The 20,031-nt window shown below is 38.5% G+C and overlaps 1 protein-coding gene across 2 annotated transcripts in view; it reads right to left on the reverse strand.

Annotated features, from left to right (window-relative positions):
• Positions 1–1,868: 1,868 nt before the first annotated feature.
• LOC139935824 (cytoplasmic FMR1-interacting protein 2-like) overlaps positions 1,869–20,031 on the reverse strand; it is a 35,150-nt gene continuing 16,987 nt past the window's right edge. For both annotated transcript variants that reach the window (XM_071930421.1, XM_071930420.1), the window contains exons 13-28: positions 19,785–19,941; positions 18,748–18,830; positions 17,983–18,056; positions 17,231–17,327; positions 16,335–16,411; positions 15,276–15,384; positions 14,693–14,812; positions 13,432–13,631; positions 13,011–13,098; positions 12,360–12,503; positions 11,022–11,112; positions 7,983–8,186; positions 7,158–7,252; positions 5,826–6,064; positions 4,733–4,880; positions 1,869–4,106 (exon numbers count right to left, since the gene is read on the reverse strand). In XM_071930421.1, the coding sequence (XP_071786522.1) occupies positions 3,936–4,106; positions 4,733–4,880; positions 5,826–6,064; positions 7,158–7,252; positions 7,983–8,186; positions 11,022–11,112; positions 12,360–12,503; positions 13,011–13,098; positions 13,432–13,631; positions 14,693–14,812; positions 15,276–15,384; positions 16,335–16,411; positions 17,231–17,327; positions 17,983–18,056; positions 18,748–18,830; positions 19,785–19,941 (2,097 nt within the window). In that variant the 3' untranslated portion in view covers positions 1,869–3,935. The remainder of the gene's footprint in view (positions 4,107–4,732; positions 4,881–5,825; positions 6,065–7,157; positions 7,253–7,982; positions 8,187–11,021; positions 11,113–12,359; positions 12,504–13,010; positions 13,099–13,431; positions 13,632–14,692; positions 14,813–15,275; positions 15,385–16,334; positions 16,412–17,230; positions 17,328–17,982; positions 18,057–18,747; positions 18,831–19,784; positions 19,942–20,031) is intronic.

Raw genomic sequence — 20,031 nt, forward strand, 5'->3', positions numbered from 1 at the left:
TTGAACACTTCAAACAGTAACCGCTCTAATAAATGTCTTTGTCGCTCCCCTCACTGTCAAAATAAACGATGTAATTAACACGCACGGTGGTCTTCATATCAAAACAAACATGGAGAAGGTCAAGTTACATTATTGAGCGTGTAGCTGGGGAAGCCAAATTGAAAATGTTTGAACGTTCAATAGGCCCCTATATAACGTGTATAATAATTATGCAAAAGATTTTAATGAAACCAATTTGACGTTAGTCATGAGCAGTTTCGATAACTGCGAGACCAGTGACTTTTAGCTTGTGGATCCCCCCTATCAAGCATGACTTCAATCGCTTGTTTACAAAAGTTGCACCCTCATCTAACCGCGCCGAGCGCCCTCAAAAGCCTGTGCTATTGTAAACAACAACAGAAATAACACTTTTTGTGCTCTATGAAAATTTTTGTCCTCGTTTTCCTCGAGTGTTTTTTGTACACATTCGAATGATTGGCGAGTGCTTGGCCTAAGCATATGGACACCCCAGATTCAGCTTAATTTGTTACCAGCATTCATGATTTGAATTTTTTTTTTTAATGAGTCCACTAGATTTACCCCTTGACCTTTACATTTCAGGATAGCTGGGGTATGCAGGCCTTTTAAAAGAAATCTGTTTCAAAAACATTGACAATTAAGCAGAATTTTTATAAATTCTTTTCATTTCAGAAATCTGATATAACTTTACCCTCCAATAATAATTCAGTGTAAACCTGTATATAAATGTGATTCTGCGCGCTGGTTTTATGCCCTACAATGGCTTTGAGGTATTGAGGTATTTGAACAGTATTACTTCTGGAGTGTACAATCCTAATTTAAACTTATCACTACTTTGTTTAGATGGCCTACATCAGTCTTTAACTTGGGAGATGCCATTTTAAGGACCTGTGGAGATAAATATTTTTTCTTGTGGAGCAAAACACATTAAAACTGTTGAGCTAGCTTAGTGGAGCATGGAGTTACTTTTATTTAATAACTTGAGGACATAAGGAGCATTATTATCAGAGGAGCTAACTTGAAGGTACTAGACGCTATTAGTAATTACTCAAAATAATTGTTAGTAACAAAACTTACTTGGTAACAATGGAGAGCTGTTGGTAGGTTAAACATTGTGAGAAACGGCTTGGGGTTCTCAAGCCTGTTTAATATAGAATGTTTTGAGGGCCTACAAAACATTAATGAGCTTTGACACTCCGACTCTGTTTTTGCCTTATTTAGTGGGGTGCACCCCTTGCCTGATCATCTGGGCCAATTTCATAGAGCTGCTTAAGCACAAAATTTTGCTTAAGCGATAAAATCATTGCCTAGTAAAATCAAATTATTGGCCAAGACTCCACTCAACTTTTATGCTAAGTAAACAACAGCTAAATACCAGTCACAAGCAATGTATATGGCATGAAATTTTGGCCAGTAACATGTGTAAAATAAGCGAGCTATTTTCGTGCTTAAGCGAATTTTTTGCTTAAGCAGCTCCATGAAATTGGCCCCTCACACTTCGAGGATGAAATAGATAAAAATTAAAAATACTGTTGCATACCTAGAAGTACCGACTCCCAAAACTTACTTTGTTTCTTTCCTCAATGCTTTGAATGATTGAGCTATATAAAGTATCTGTAAAACCACTTACAGGTAAGACACTGCTCTAGAATTGCAGTTTGTGGGTACAAATCCTGACTGAGTAGTATGCCTGTAATTTTGTTCACAGAACTCAGGAAAGTACCGATACAGAGTATACAGTGCTAACACACACACACATAGGTGTAAAGGGTAAAACAAACATTTTTCGTTAAGGACAACTTTAATGATTGTGTTGGAGATTAAATATACCTGAAATCATTGACGCTTGGTAGTTTATATAAGCCACTCTCTTTATTGTCAACTATGCCTTTAAATAGATCCATACAATTACATTGCTGCTTGTATTTACAAATGTACCGTGCAGAATTGGTTAAACTTATATCAATGCAAAATCTGATGCGATACTACGTTATACCATGTATGCTAGACAAAAGTTATTATTAATAATAAAAATATCAACCTTCACCGGACTCTAACCTTTTAAAATGCAACTACTGCACATGTGTTATTTAATGTGGTGTACAAAAGTTGCCAATTTATGTTCAAGTATCGTTAAACCCATTTGTGTAAAATGGACCATGTAAGTATTTCACTTTTTAAGTACTAAAAAAAAGGAAGAGCGGAATAAACTAAACCAAAAACAGGAGGCACTGAGAACCAGGCCTGAATGGTACGAATTTATCCTAAATACAAATTATTTGCTTGATGAATTAATTTCATTATAAATAAATAGTCAGGACATAACATGGAATTTGGCTTTTTGCCTAACAAGTGCTTTGAGAAGTGAAATTCCCAATAATATGTCCATCTGTAGCAGACACTCAACACTGATCATCATAGTTAACAATTGCTTTCAGGCCTGCTAGGACACAGGGCCGTGTTTCTTTTCCCCCAAAGTCAATAGGCGAGTGCAGAGCGTAAATCCAAGTTCTGGCAGCACAAGGTTTTGTGTCGCCCTCATTTAATCCTGCATCATACACATTTCTTAAGAGAATACATAGCGGGGTCTACACACAAACTGGGCCCTGATCAGCCGGCCGGCCAGGCACACACAAAACCCAGGCATATTACAGTGTATGATAATGCTGGCCGGCTGGGCACAGCTTGGGGCCGAATATGATTGTTTTTTTCTAAAAATTCTATATATGACATGCTACATATATTCATACATTTTTTACCTTTGCAAGTTTTTCGCTTATGTTAAAGGGTAAATTTAAAGAAACTTCCATCCCAAAAGCTGGGGGTGCTACAACACCTACAGCACCCCCCTTTTATATATATTAATATAATATATATCATTTAAAGACACTGAACACTATTGGTAATTGTCGAAGACCAGTCTTCTAACTTGGTGTATCTCAACATATGCATACAATAAAAACCTGTGAAAATTTGAGCTCAATTGGTCGTCAAAGTTGCGAGATAACTATGAAAGAAAAAACACCCTAGGTTTCAAGACCTCAAATTCTAAATCTGAGGTCTCAAATTGTGGAAAATTTCTTCTTTCTCAAAAACTTTGTCACTTCAGATGGAGCTGTTTCTCACAATGTTTTATACTATCAGCCTCTCCACATTACTCGTTACCAAGTAAGGTTTTATGCTAATAATTATTTTGAGTAATTACCAATAGTGTCCACTATTGTCTTTTGGTGCTACATCAATCTTGCAGACTAGGTATACAACTTTGAATAAGATTGATGTTTTTTTACCTTGCTAGCCAGCCACATTCGAAAATTAACACCCCCCCCCCCCCCCCCCCCGAAACAAAAAATTAAAACAAAATGAACATACTGTTTATCATTAAAATAACAACAAAATAAATAGCAATTCTTGTGTATCATTTCAAAAAAAGTTTTCTGTCTTTTAGATAACCAACTTGCAAAGTGTTAAGAAAGGGGCAAGAAGTACATACACAAAAAAATCTTACTTATGCAACCCCCCTTATCAGTTGTTTCCTCTACATACAAAACAAACAACTATTTTGAGACAGCTTGTATAAAAATAGAAGGACTGTCAGTTTGCAGGTGGATTTTTTTTTTTTAAACAATTCTAAGTAACAGAGTACAAGAGTTTGAAGACAACTTTGAACTTGAACTTCTTGGTTTTGGAGGATTGTTTAAAAAAAAATATAAAAAAATAGAAGGACTCTCCGAACTTCCCCTTCAATACTTCACATCAAGACATTTGCCAGATATTGGCATGTGTGTGTCTCATGAAACATTCTGTTATTAAAGATGCCTTATTTTTCAGTTTACAGCATGTTTAGAAACTTCATTTGCAAATCCTTACTACTGCCCTTCCACCATGCCTCTTCAGTCTTCCATCATTTCTGTTTTTTACATTCCTCCATCAATGACGGACTGATGAATAGGTGGCTGATAGCAACGTATTTTCTCTACAGGCGTGGTGTCACTTTCGTTTGCCTTCAGGTACTTGTTCAGTACAGAGAAGATTTGGTTGTTCAGAATCTGGTACTTGCGGATGCGGTCTACGAGACGTCCGATGGGCTATCAAAGAAAAACCATCAAGAAAGTTAGAACATGGTTCAAAGACGGCAGTATTTCTTACAAGCAACGGCACATAGAGCATGGTTGGGAGAGACTTTTTATGTGGAAAATATTATATACTGTACAATCAATGCACCTTGACTTATTAAAGTGGGTGAGACAGGTTAAAGGTTAAGTCATCTGCCTGTTGGAATTAACGATGAATTTCAAATTTGCTGCTGCTGACTAACGACCAATGCAAAGATTCACATTTATAAACTCAAGATGAGAAATGCTGAAAAGTTGCATGCTTGTAAAGAGAGCTACCTCTTTAAAATACACACACACACACACTCTTTGTTCTCCCATTGTTTGGACATGGTTTATTTTTCAGACGTACCCATTGGTTTTGTACACAAAAACTACCGAGGACTGTCCCCGGTGTGATTTTTTCCCGAATCCCTTTTCTTGAAGTCCTTGGTTATCAATAGCAGACATGCCCACACACACAAATTTTTTGAATGGCAAAATATACTGGCACAAAATATACAGAATATACAGAGTATACGTAACGACTATTGGAGAAAATATGTACTTGGTTGAGGCCAAGCTCAATGTTTGTTTCTGAATGTTGAAGGGAAACTTACAATGCCATTGATGTCTGCATCTACACCATCCACTTTCTGCACTCGTAGGATGTGGTAGCAGAAATCCAGCGCTTCAAAGCGTTTCTGTTGTCCAAGCAGAGTGATCAAGGCACAGCCAGCCCAGTTCAGCCCTTCACCATAGCTCTCCCTGAGTGAACAAAATGTAGGAGCAGAGATGTGAGTTAATACTAGCAAATAAATCTTTAAAAAATTACTTTGCTTCGGTGCAGTGGAAAAAGCCACATTTTGTGACCAGAAAAACATTCAGTGGTGAAAAGCTAATGGATAAAAAGTCCTGTTGAAACAGTAATGTAAGCATAGTTTAAAGGAACACGTTGCCTTGGATCGGACGAGTTGGTCTATAAAAAGCATTTGTAACCGTTTGTTATAAAATGCATGTGGTTAGAAAGATGTTTAATAAGTAGAATACAATGATCCACACAACATTGCCTCGAAATTGTGTGGTTTTCCTTTTCCTTTAATAACTAACACGGTCGGCCATTTATGGGAGTCAAAAAGTTGACTCCCATAAATGGCCGACCGTGTTAGTCAACGAGGTAAAAGGAAAACCGCGCAATTTCGAAGCAATGTTGTGTGGATCATTGTATTCTACTTTTACAACATCTTTCCACCCATATGCATTTCATAACAAACGGTTACAAATGCTTTTCAAAGACCAACTCGACCGATCCAAGGCAACATGTGCCTTTAAGGGTGACTTTGTCATTAGTCTTGGTAAGAGTAATTTCATTTGGATCATCTTGTTTTAAAACAACATACAAACAATCTGAGAACGTTTCATGAAATTTGATGGTCACTTTGATTTGAAAATGAAAAAAATCTTGGGCTTTGTGTCAGAGATTTTATAAATGCTTAAATCTTTCAGCATTCACTTTCTGTTAAGTTGCAGTTATTTAAAAAAAGTATGTTCTACATTATCATGTTATGCAGTTCTGTCATTGAAATTGTGTGAATCGTGAAGAAAGACACTTAACTTGCATACAAATAAAAAGGCACCAGCAATGAGGGTGCCAGCAATAGCAGTGAAGCACTTGGGCATACGAATTGGTCTATAAACTTGATCTTAACTTACTCTGGTGTAAAGTTATGCTCCTTGAGTGGAAGGCAGTAGACAAACTGGAAGGCACTCCACAATCTGTGGAACTCGGAGCACTCATCGATGATCATGACACCGTTCGCTGGTTCAGGACCCTGCAGAATAGTGTCGGATAAGAATCCCTTGATGCGGTGTAGGATGATCTCAAACATGGTGAGTCCGCAACAGAGTCTCTCCCTGGTCAGCAGGTCACCCTCTCTTGCATCGGCGATTTGCTGTTTGGTTCAAACAAGACAAATAATTTAGAAAGAACCATTCTTTATATTGTTCTTAGCAACCATACTTCTTTGTAGTTTATTGGTAATAAGCTCAAAAATGAAACTCTTTAAGTTAGATGAGATCAACTCTCCTTTAAATTTGGTTAAAAAACTCGTCACTCGTTAGTGTACAGAGAATAGCTCACTCTGTGTCCAATAATCTTTGTAACTCCACCATAGAGCTATATATATTGACTAGAGCGCCAACTTGCTCTGCATTTTGAAGCCACCCTGGGCGCAGACATGTTTGATGTGTTGCGTGACTATATGGAACGATTTTAATTTTAAAAGAATACCGCGATTTTGTTTACATTCAGCATGTGCACTTACGTACCCGACTGCTCATTCTCGACTTATCGTAAGTTCGACTTGATTGATGAACTACAAAAAGCATACGCGCATTTTAAACATGACGCACATGACGCTCGCAGTTTCTACGCTCAACAGCAGATTGTGGGTTTATATTTGATGCATTGTTTGGTTCGATGACACATCAAAAAGAACAAACGCACTGTCATTCAAATAGCCGTACAATTGCGGTACAAAATTTCAAACTTTTGTATTGGTTTGTACATAAACATGGATGCGCCCACATGGCTTCAAAACCTTAGTGCGTATATAACGGGGTGTTAGTGCTCTAGTCAATACATATAGCTCTATGAACTCCACCCAACTTGCCAACCCTCTTTGTCTGACAAGGGCTGATGTAAGAAATACGCTCGTATAAACTCACCCGTAAGTCTGTTTGAGATATGGCGGACACATTGCTATGACACTATAAGGTTTGGGTAAATTTGTCTGTATAAACCTAAAACCAAACAGTGCACTCTTATAGTGTCCGCCACATCCCCAACAGGCTAATGCTATTCAATCAAAATCTGACTGATTTTATGAGAGCACAGAAAATCCAAGTTTAGATTAAAATAGGAAAAATGTCATGCTTGCTGTAATATTACATAAACGAAATTGTTAAAGAAAATTAACATCAAACCAGAAAATAAAGGTGACAAACAGATTTTGCAGATTGGAGTTGACAATATCTAAGTTTTACCTCTTGTGTTCCCATCTTCTCAACAACAGGCACCACTTGAAGAGGAGCATAGTTTATTTCCAGCCTCTTCAACTTATTCTCCAACTTCTCACCCTCTGTGAGAAACAAAACAGGAAAGTTTCAACTTGTTATTCTTCCGTTGTAAACGGAAGACGGAATTCTGATTGTTTGATCTTCAATAAATGTATCAAATACTACATGAATAATGATGCAACCTTGTACATTACAAAGCCTTTCTGACAGGCAAGATAGTAACATCTTAAGGGCTGAGTGTATACAAACTATCAGAAAGATAGGTTGTTTAGTATAGAGCGCTATATAAATGTAATCATTATTATTATTATTATTATTAATTCTGAGACCCTATTATGTAGCACCTTACAAGGTGCTACAGCGCATACAGCAGCCACAGCCAGGAACATTGGGGCAAACCCCTTCTGTTTTCGATAAGTGCACTGGGTTCTGTTACACAACACATGAAATCAACGGCTTTATGTCCCATCCAGGGACGAAGCAATGGTTAAGTGTCTTGCTTAAGTGTCATGGCCGGGGATTTGAACCCACACTCTGCTGATCAGAAACACCAGAGTTTGAATTCGGTGCTCTTAACCGCTTGGCGACGACACTTCCATTACTTCAAGATACTTCAATGGTCATATGGAAACTGTGTCCTTGAGCAGAGGCACTGAGCCATGCATGTCTCTCTTAACCAAGATGATTACATGGGAACCTGGGTTACGAGAATGTTCTTTTGCAGAGACGCTCTCTTATCACCAATTAGAGAAAAGAAACCCTTATACCAACTCAGAACAGAAAGGTTCTTACGTTTGACATGTGGCTTTGGGATGATGTTCTGGAACGGTGAAGCATGGAGAAGATCACAAACCTCCTCCACGGCCAGACACTGCTCCATCATCTTCATGAAGATAATGGCATTACCAATCTCCTGGAAGTTGTGGAAGAGGTTCATCTTGAGGTCGGGGTACTGAGCAATGTCTTGGAGGTGAGCGGAGTAGTAAGCAACAACGCCTAGAAATGGAAAAAGAGAAAATGTATTTAAAGATAAAGAAACTGTTCCCAGAAGCAATGTCTTGGAGATGGGAGTAGTAAGCGACCACGCCTAGAAACCAAACTAAGAGAAAATATAACCCGTTGCATATCTTAAAAGATGTGTCTATTGTAATACAACAGAATGAAGAAACTGTTCTCAAAAGCAATGTCTTGGAGATGGGCTCAGTGGTAAGCAAAAAACGCCTAGTAAAAAAAATAATACAGAAAATGTAACCAGTTCCATATCTTAAAGAGTTTGGGTACGTATGTACGACAAAAAACAGTACCGGTACGTCCACAGACTTACATTAAACTTACAGGGTTTGAAGATAATGATGAAAGAAAGCTTCCCTTAAAATATTACCTGCTGATGTGGTGTGGTTTTTGATGTCACATAAAAAATTTTAGTCTCAGGAGACAAACATTATTTTAACATGTACAACGTATTTACTCTCCTAAAGCATCGCTCTGTGATTTTAACTTTTTTCCCCCTCAAAAGCTTGACGACTAATGAAGCTGAAACTTCTACAGAAATACATGACATACATCTTTATTCACAGTGAGTAGGGATACATGTCAAGACACAAAACTTTGGTATCAAAATCCTTTACAAGATGTGTCTATTACAAGCCAACAGAATGAAGAAACTGTTCTCAGAAGATGTTATAATATGGACAAAAATTCTATGAAAGTCAAAATTCAGTTTGGATTGTACTTCCGTTATTGTCATTTATCCCTCAAACTGTCCCATAACAGCTTCTTTTAAGAAGCTACATATGATGTGGTTTCCACTCTTTTATGATAAGAATTCACCCTTTCCCAACTTCTAGGATCTTGTGGGTTTTATATCATTAAAATTCAAATTCAAAGTACCGTATTTTCCTGCGGATAAGACGCGTCTTATCTGACTTTTTAGACCCCCAAAACATCGATGCGTCTTATCTTTCGGTGCGCCTTGTCTGCTGACGATTGTTTTTTTTTTATGATCACTGCGTGAAATAAAAAATACCTTCGTGTCCAGTTCAAATCAACGATCTTTGTGTGAAGAAACCTTACTCAATAATGCGGTCGAACAAGGCTATTCAGACACTGTGACCGTATTTTCGTTCGAACAATGCCGCAATCCCCCAGACGGTCCAATTATTCCAACAATACTGCAACGTGTTTATTCCCCATGACCGTGCTTTCATTCCATTAATGCCGCAATGCGTCTAGCTTTCGGTCCAACAGACGTCGGCAGTGTACAAATGTTTTTCTGTGTGGCCGGGTATTCGTTCCGAAAACGATTGACAGTCAATAACTTCATACAAACGTCATTCACCCAACCGCTATTGTGTGGTAAACTTTGAGGGTTTATTTTATTTTATTGCTTCAAAACTTCGGGTAGGAACGGTTGTTAAAATCATGGTTGCCCTTGCATGAAACTTGCCTGTAAAATCAACTATGTCCAAGTTCAGACTCGAAAATCTCTCAAAACGACACAGAAAATTAGCCCCAAAACGCAACCGTTCCGAGGTCTGTAAATTTAATCACGCAACATAAAAGCAGATATCACGCCTATAGTCGTTGTTACTGTGAGTGTGACAATAAATACAAGAAACATTGAACGCTAGAGGGTGTTTTGGAACATTGTAATAGCATGAGGTTAAACGCCCTCTATTGGTAAAAAATACGTGAACCAGCAATAAACGCATTGAGACAAGACTCGACGTGTCTGGGCTAGACTGCGCCCCTGTCTTTATCCGGAAGGTCCCTGCCGCTAGATCCAGTGATTCCCTTTGGATACAATGAACGTGCAGTGATATAGATGCCCAATAGTCACTGCTCTCAAGTCCGCAATGGAATTTGACTGCATACGTTCAGGCTATGTCTGGGCATGCTTGGGATCCGCACAGTCACGTGGGAATTTTGGCGCATTTCCAGGCAGCGCAAATGCGACGGCTTAGCGTAACCCGTCGGCGAACATCGTTCAATACGGTGCCCACATGGTCTCCAACATCTGTTGTGCAATCTCGAGATTGAGCAGCGCAATCCACTGTGTACATGTGCATATTAATGTGCATGCAGCGACATCCCGGCCGGAGGATACATTACTACACCCACACGCTACGTCCGTCTGTCGTTGCAATGTATCTGTATCAGCAAGGATCCTCGTAGTTTGCGGGGACGTCGGATGGATGTGTCCAGGGAGGCATTGTGTTCATGTTGCAAATAAAATTAACTTCAGACAGTGCGTGGACCATGGTTTCTGCCCGCTGATTGGGCCGAACTTTATGTTATTTACAATATACAGCGTTGGCTGATTGGATAAAGGTCGGTATAAGTAGGTTCTCAAAGGCAACAAATTACGTCTTTGTGTCAATGTACCGACAACGGGTGGTGCCAGGTGTTCTTTTTTTTGTGGTTAAACGTGCGCCTTGTCTGCTGACGTTTGAATTTTTTTTGGTCATTTTAGCGTCCTGCGCCTTGTCCGCCGAGTGTCTTATCCGCAGGAAAATACGGTAATGTTTATTTCCACATATCATCATCAAAAAGTACAGTCAATAAAATATGAATGTGGAGGCACGTTTAAAAAAGCGGGTCTTGCCTACAAAGAGAAAATTTACAAACAATATTACAAAAGACAAAAATAGTGTGTGTTTATGTGTTTGTCAACAACTATCAACAGAAGTAAGATGAGGTATAATTCAATAAGGGGGGGGGGGGGGGCTGTGATTAATTAATATTTTTGTTGTTCTCCTCTCAGAGCCATTTAACTTCTGTCTGGGGTATTTATGAATGTATTTGTTTTTTGTTTTTATCAGAGTCACATACCTTTGGTCCCATATTCAAATCTTGGTAGTTTACATGATTTTGGCATGACCTCCATCAGGAGCTTTACGTATGGAAGGATGTAGTCATTCATCTACAACAAGAACACAAACAAATGAGTCAAACAATTGAGCTAATTTCCATAGGTCGTTACAAAAAAAACTAGGCAAAATTTAAACGGGATGGTCGACTCTAGTGCTTTTCCAAATTCTAGGCTACTATTACTGGCTTCAAAATACATAATGTAAATCAAACCCATGACTTGTGACATCAATTTAATTGCTACCATCAAAAAGGCTTTTAAGGCATCAGATACCTTTGGTTTTTGGAACCGTTGGATTGTTTCAACCCTATTAAAGACACTATTGGTAATTACTCAAAATAATTATTGGCATAAAACCTTTTTTTGGTGAAGAGTAATAGGGAGAGGTTGATGGTATAAAACATTGTGAAAAACGGCTCCCTCTGAAGTGCCATAGTTTTCGAGATAGAAGTAATTTTCCACGAACTTGATTTCGAGACCTCAGGTTTAGAACTTGAGGTCTCGAAATCAACCATCCACACCCACACAACTTCGTGTGACAAGGGTGTTTTTTTCTTTCATTGTTATCTCGCAACTACGATGATCGATTGAGCTCAAATTTTCACAGGTTTGTTATTTTATGTATATGTTGAGATACACCAAATGTGAAGGCTAGTCTTTGACAATTACCAATAGTGTCCACTGCCTTTCAATGTTAGATACAATAAAATTAACCTGAGAAAATTAAGCGTTTTTGATGTCAACGCAAGAAGAAAAATCCCTGTAGAAATACCTAATCTGAAAGGTTTTATTGCACGATAATCTTTTTGTACTCCAATTTGTGTATTTCTACAGGGATTATTCTTCTTGCATGGACAACAAAAACACGAAATTTTCTCAGGTTAAATTTAATGTATACAACTACATCTAATTATGATTAAAACATTTGAACGGTTACAAAAACCAAGTTGGGAAATAAAAGCAATATCTTTTACCAAAGCGGCATTATACTACCCAAAGCTGCTGTACTTCTTACCACGTAAGTTTTTATTTCAACTAATTTTCGGTCATTACCAAAAGTGTACAGACATTTGGTTCAGGCCTAGAATTTCATCTTTGAGAGGGCAAGGCCATTTTCATTTTGCAAAGGGCACTTCCATTTGAAAATCTTAAAGTCTATGGGAAACTTTTGCAGGGGCACCAAGGCCAAGACCAGGGGCAACTAAGGTCATGACCTCTGTTGCCTTCAGGTGATTCACCGCCTGCCCTTAAATATAAATGCTTTCAAGTTCTTGGCAATATTTGTTGTAGTCCCTTACCGATCTTTTGATAACTTTGAGGAGTTCTTCCATGACGACTGCTATACCCTGGTAGCCAAGCAACCGAGCAATGCAACGGCAGTGTGGGATTCCAACGAATGAGTTGTACAGACTGTTGACTGTCGCAAAGGCAGTGTTCAGCAACTGCAATTCAATTCACAGAAAAAATACATAATTAGAACAAACTTGTTCTAAATAGGCTAAAAAAACACCTCACAATATTATTACGCCTGTTCATTGGAGCCTTAAGAATTCCTGAAACCATCTAAACTCCTCAGGGAGTATAAAGCTCAACTCGTTATGAGTAGTAAGATTAGATTATATTAAAACAAAGAATGTAACTCATATCACATGGTCAAGTAAAACGCTTATTTGAAAATATTCAAATGGTATACGAACAATATTTTTAGGTTGAAACAAAGACAAAAGAATGTGCCCGTATGCTACCATCAGAGCTATCTAGACCCAAAGTTTGAAGTCTCCTGCTTTGTTAATATCACCATTCGAGGGTGCCAATAGTATTCCATTTATAACATAACAATCAAATTAATTTTTTTAAATGTTGAATCGCTTGCCTTTCTACTATGAAAAACCTCAATAAAGAACTTCTGAAAAAGGTCATGCAAAGAAAAGTTGGATATTTTCCTTTACCTTACTGCCATAGATGTAGGATGGTGATGAGGATGGAGGTTTGTCCCTGTTGTGTGGTTGGACAAACGCCAGCTTGGTGCGTACGAACCTATGGCAAGATAAACAAACAAACTTTTGCATAAAAATCACAAAATCAAGCCGAGACTGGTCTAACAGTCTTTTATCTACAGAGTAAAGTCAGGTTACCTCGACAACACTTTTACTAGTGTTTTTCTTCAGTAGATAAAATGTTCAAATAATTAACATCATAAATATTAATATAGTGGATTTGAAATGTGCCAAAACCACAAAATTTAGGTGCTCACACAGTAGAAAAAGAGCAAGAAATAAATAAAGAATGACGAAAATACAGTTTTAATTTAAACACTTGAAATTTGACAAAATATACTTCTGGAGACCATTCAAAGTAACTACTTTGTACCTTTCTGTGGAGCCGTTGTAGCAGAACGATACGATGAAGTCAGAGCAGAGCTCCCAGAAGACATGAAGAGTAATGCGTCCATACGGTGCCATGACGTTATGATTGGCCTCCCTCAGCATAGAGCCAAAGTTTGTCAGCTTCATGTGTTTACTCAGGAGGGAGTGGGTTAAACGATTTACCTCAAGCAGACAATCTAATTCCTGGGAGAACAAGAAGACAACAATTTAGTTTCTGGGATTTTATTTCTGAAGGATGCGGCTATAAACATGTTTCAGTCGCAGGTAGGCAAGACTGCCTCTGGCATTCAGCCAAATCAACCCAGGTATGCTCTGGATATTATATATTCTCAACGCTCTTATTAGAGCCAAAAGAGGAGAGAGAAGACAATGAAGAAATTTAAGTTTTAGATGTGGGAGGAGAACCCCAGAGAATTTTTCCAGGGAAAACCCACGCAGTAAAGTAGGGACTGAAAACCCAATCCACACTGTGCCTCGGGTGGAATTTGACCTGGGGTCCCAGAGATGGAAGGCGAGGCAAGACACCACTATGTCAACCTGACCACCCTAAGAACTCATGAAAGTACTGATTACACAGTTTAAACAAATATAAGACATCATAAATGGACAACCACTTCAAGGTGAGGGCTACACTTGACCGTCACCATTCCTGGGGCTGAAACAAGGTTACCCCCTACACAGTCCATAAGGATGTAGGCATGAGTATCATCCACTGGGAGCCTGACTGCTACAGCAGAATGCACTACCTTCCCATTCTCAACTTTTTACGAAGCAATTATGGTTAAGTGTCTTGCTCAAGTGTCATGACCGGGATTTGAACCCATAATCTGCTGCTGACGAACACCAGAGCTTGGGTCAGGTGACCGCATAACACTTGGAATAAGGTGCATTGTGGTCTAGCTGGTGTCCAAATTTGATCCACATCTATCCCGCAATGCACCTCATTCAAACGTCTGCGCTTGCGCAATGGTATTTGCGATACGGTCTATGTAGACCGCTCGGCCACAGCATGCCAGAGTGCTTTTCACACATTAGTGTAAAGGTAAAACCAAATAACATTCTTTATCCCTGATGGAAATTTAAACTGCTGTGGGTGACACCCACAGCTAAAACACAGGATTGAAACTGCCTCTAGTTTCTGGGAAATCTCTGTGGTCTAGTAGTGAGACATCTGTTCTAAAATGGCAAAGATCCCTGCCAATCCTTAAGACAAAACTTAGAACAGGTTACTGGTAGCTACATACCACAATGCCTGTAAGGTCACTGCTCTCAAAACGAATAATGGCAATCTCCAGACTCTTGTACATAGCTGTGCTGATTCTTTGAGTGATCAGACGATTCAAATCAATTGAGCGACCCAACAGCTAGGAAAAGAAAACAACAATTCAAGAATGTAAGAATTCAGAAAAAAAAATCAAGAACGGGGGGGTTTACCGTTTTTACCAAGGGCAACAAAAACATGTCAGACATTTTGTTTAATGTCAGTGTGTAAAATGTCCCAAAACTGTCTACAGAAATTGGAATTATCGTACAATGACTTGCATAGCCAAAAGTGAGTGCTTAAATTAAGTTCCCCCGACTAAGTCATATGGTTCAGTTGAATTTTTTGCAAAGAGGCGGTAAACAATTCTTGTACGATTCTGAGAGAATGCGTATGGCTCAATGATACCAGGCTTCGCCCATCTGGTGGCTGCTTAACAGAATGCAATTACCTCAAACAATGTGAAACAGCAACACTTTATCCAATTTGAGTGTTCGCTTCTGACCAATCAAGTCACTGTATCAGACATTAGTCAAAATGTAACTGTCTATAGAATGACTATTTACCTGTAGATGTCTCTGTCTGAGTAGAGTCTCATATCTGTTAGCAGGAGGGTAGGCTATGCCGATACCGTAGATCTCACACTCGGTACGGAAACGCTTATCCAACAAAATGCTGTACAAAGAAATTGTTATTATTGTTGATATTGATTCGTAATAATGTGAAATAATTGGACAGTTATACATAATATATGAGTAAACAAAATTACATAAGGGACAGGTAACAGGATGTCTAGTTTATAAATGAAGAGACTAAACAAAATTAAAATGGATTTAAAAGGCAGTAGTAAGGGGCTGAGGATGGGAGAGAAGAGAATGGGTGTGGATGTAGAGAGAAAAAATTGAACTCCAAGAAACAAAACAATAAAGCAGCAATTAAACACAGGCTAAAACCAACGGTAGAATTACAACAAAAACAATCAATTAATTCTAAGGCGGCCAGGATTAATGAAAGTAAACCTAATCACTATGATAATCACTATGATGCGAGAGCTTATCACCTCATATCAAATAAAAATGTGTTCAAACTGAGGGAAAATAGTCTGGCTCCTTTAAAGCATTGATTATTAGTGCTAATATGATACTGATAAACAGGGAATCCAACTAAGAAGGATGCAAATATATTTAAACATATCAATATTGTAAAATTTTAACTTGTTCTTCCGGTAATTACAGAAAAAAACATGAGATTGATTATAAAATCTAACAGTACATAAAGTAAAGTACTTAATTAATATGCACACTTTTATAAAAACAGAAAATGTATTGTCACTACTTATTAAGCCTGGTTCATACTTCCTGCGGGTGTAAATGCAAAACAAATTTTAACATCAGGACCCCATTTTCACTCCGAACGTTTCGCAGGAGTTGAGCAAATTTCAACTGTGCGAATTATTTGTATCCCATTTGCATTCGCAGGAAGTATGAACCAGCCTTTAAGCACAAAAATTGGAATAAAACTTTGCTATAAAATGTCACAAAAAGAAAACGTTTCAATAAATGTTTTTTTGAAAACAAAATGTAGCAAACATTTGAGTGTGGCAGTTTGACGGATAATCAGTTTACCTTGCAGCCAGTGCCTTGTAGTGAGCAAAGATCTGATCACTGAGTTTGTACACAAGCTGGTCAAAGCACAGGTTCACCTGATCAAAATGAATAAATAATCAAAAAATAAATGCATCAGTCAATTCTATCTCAATAGGTCTTATCCTGTCTCAAATGAACATAATAATTTGGGGGCTAATCATCCATACTCGCAGCTAAGAGCTGAATTGTAGCTAAGAGCTACAACGTGTTCGCGAAGCAGGCATGCAAGGGCGCATTCAGCTGCCAGCCACATCAACCCATTATGACCACGGAGCACAGCCAAGATCGAAGGTGTTTGATTTTTCCCCGAGGGAGGAAAACCGGATAGTCTGGAAAACCCTTGTGGCACAGCAGAGGACCAACTCACAACTCAACTCACATATGGTCCTGGCCGGGACTCGAACCGGGTCACCTTGGTGAGAGGCGAGCGCTTACGCACATGCCAACCATGCCACCCGATATACCGAACACACACATCTTTAACCATGGAAACTATGTGAGGTTCAAAATTTGTGTTAAAAAATTAATGGAGAAAATAGAATTAGCTAATGCAAACAACTAACCAACCATAAGTGCAAAAAAAAGTTAATGGCCTGGCGTTTTCGACCCTAGCAGAGTCTTTCTCGGAGGCTAAATGACAACAGGTAACTAAGAAATGAACAGGTAACTAAGAAAAACATAAGCAGTGAAGTGGAAATTCATTGTAAGAAAAACACATGCATTCCACACAATAAAGCACAACACAATATGTGTCACGCCGACCCAGAGGAAATCAACCTCAATTCCAATAAAAAGCAAGAAAATCAAAAATTCAATCACAACGAATATGTTCAACATCCGATGTTTTACTTTAGTGGTAAAACTTTAAATCTTACCTCTGCTTCAATCTCATCATAGAGAAACTGTTTCTTGAATCTTGTCAAGGCATACTGTGCGCTGTCACTGTACAGATCCAATGGGTAGAGGATATACCTGGCAAGAGCAACAGTGTACAAGGTAAATACTTAGGGAAGGTATTCGTTTGGTAGTCACTCTTAAAATAATGGCAATAAAAACTTCTGGTTAGAAGCACAGCAGCTTTAGATAGCATCAGGCAATTTGAGAATAATTTCACTTCGAAGTAATGCGGTAATAAATAGAATGAAAATAATTTAATGCATTTCTTGTGCGGCATCTCCATCGAAAGTTGTTTGAAGGCGCAAATTGCACAAAATGTTCATAAAAATTACAGCAAATTTCAACCAAAACAAAAATACATAAAATATAGATCCAAAAAGTCCCGAATGCAGCAAAAAGGAACAAATTACACAAAGATCATAAAAATTGACACCCTCACCCCATGTAAGGGGGAACAAAAACACTATCAATCTTTAATCCCAAAAAGTTTAAGTTGAGAAGCATTACTGACAGTAACATTTCTCAAATGAGATTTGGGACTTCAAACGGTACTCTTTATAAGCAGGCATTTTCTTAACAGTGCTTTTCATATAGAGACCCAATTTTAAATCAAAGAGCAGTACTTCTTCACATCAGAAGAAAACAACAGCTACTCTTTTTTAAACAGACAGACAAAAAAAACATCTGAATTCAATAAGAGTTCTTCAATTTCTCCTCCGTCTTTACTTACTCCATCATAGCTGGGTCTTTAGTCTCCAGGATGTGGTCAGTCAGAATCCATGGCATCGACATGTCAATGGGAAACTGTACAGGAAATAAATAAAGAAAAAAACCCAACCTCATAAAAAAAAAGGAATAATGATATGGTATTTGGATTAACCTGGTTAGTCAGTTGCCACCAAGATGTCATGGCTGAGCGGTCTAGTTCACCAGCTACGCTTTTTTAACCAGACAGACAAAAAAAACATCGGAATTCAATAAGAGGTCTTCAATTTCTCCTCCGTCTTTACTTACTCCATCATAGCTGGGTCTTTAGTCTCCAGGATGTATGCTTAGCAGCGGAGTGTGGGTTCCATACCCAGTCATGACACTTGCCGTAAAGAGAAGGGGTTCACTCCAGTGTTACTAGTTTGATTGGTAGAATATTGTGCCACAGCACCTTGTAAACCATTACATGGTTCTATAAAGGATTAGGTTTCATACCTTACAGTACATACTTGGTGCTTTTATATGCCCCTAGGGGTGTGATAAAGCACTATATAGACCCCTCGCATGTGACGTCACATGGTCAAAGAGCGTGTGATGTCAAAAAGCACCCTCACTGAGGTCAAAGAAGGCAAATGATTGGTTGATAGCTGTTCTTTGTGCATAAAAAATCTTATGTGTGAGCTCAGCGTCAATATAGCTTTTTGCGTTATGCACGATATTCTGTTAATATTATTATTATTATTCTGACAACTGTCCAATTTGAAATGTAGCCAAGGTTTACACTGACCTGGATACGATCTCCCATTGTCATCTCCAGGAAGAACTCTCGATACCACAGCTGGGACAGATCACAACACTGCTGCAGTGTCTCTGAACAAAATACAATTCACACCGAAATTTATATTAACTTTGATTTTACCCATATAGTGTTAGCACTGTATACTCAGTACCTTCCCTAGCTCTGAGGACAAAATTACAGGCATAGGCATATTACTCGGGGTGGGATTCCAAACCAAGACCATGCAATTCTACCAACTAGACCACCGTGATTGCTCGCTAGCAAGAGGCAGTTTAAATCCTATTTCAGCAGCGGGTAACGAAACAATTTATAATTTAAGGGAAGCTTTCTACCATCATTAACTTTAAATTGTGCAAGTTTAGTGTAATGGACATTTGTGTTTTGTGTAGTACAAAATGTACCGGAAACCTTTGATGAGGCTCTCAAGATTGCCAACTATCTAGGAGAGAAAAAATATCCAGAACACAAGACAATTCTGGCATAACAACTTGGTGTCAAACGAAAACAAATTTACTGAGCAGGACTTGGACCTGGGACCTCCGAATTAATGTCCCGGGGCTCCACCATCCAACCCAGAAATTGATGACTTACCTGTGTACTTGAGGGTCCCACCGTCCTCCTGGGTACCTTGAGTGTGTACCCAGTAACATTTCTCAAATGGGATTTGGGACTTCAAAGAGTACTCTTTATTAGCAGAGCGTTTTAATAATAATAATAGTAACAGACATTTTTAAACTGTTCTTACACAGGGTACCACAGCGCTTTACAAGAAACAGAACAATAAGCAAATAAATAATGGCACTAATAATGGGAAAACAGTTTGTCTTAAAAACACGTTTCTTACCAAGTTTTATATTGTCAACAGCTAGGTTTTATGCTAATAATTATTTTGAGTAATTACCGATAGTGTCCACTGCCTTTAATAAGTAATCAACCATTGAACAGGAAAGTTTTGAGACGTTTCTTGAAAACTTAAAGTGACTCAGAGAGTCCAATAAGATCAAGACTTTGGAATCAAGACCTACCTGAGAAATTGAGGAGATGCTTGTAGAAGAAGGATCTCTTGTGGAAGTCATCAATAGCCTCCAAGGAGGACCCATCAAGCTCCTTCCGGAGCGTCTTCTTGCCTGTGCCTCCTTTGTCTGCTATCAGTGACTCCAACATAGTACGGATCATATACAGCTGTAATGCAAGGCAAGTCATAAGAAATCCGTGGTTAATATTAAGCCTAGGCGAATAGTGAAATTTACTACTCGACCAGTCGAGCTTCAG

This window comes from Asterias amurensis, chromosome 4, assembly GCF_032118995.1.
Source record: "Asterias amurensis chromosome 4, ASM3211899v1".
In the NCBI taxonomy this organism is placed as follows: Eukaryota; Metazoa; Echinodermata; class Asteroidea; order Forcipulatida; family Asteriidae; genus Asterias; species Asterias amurensis.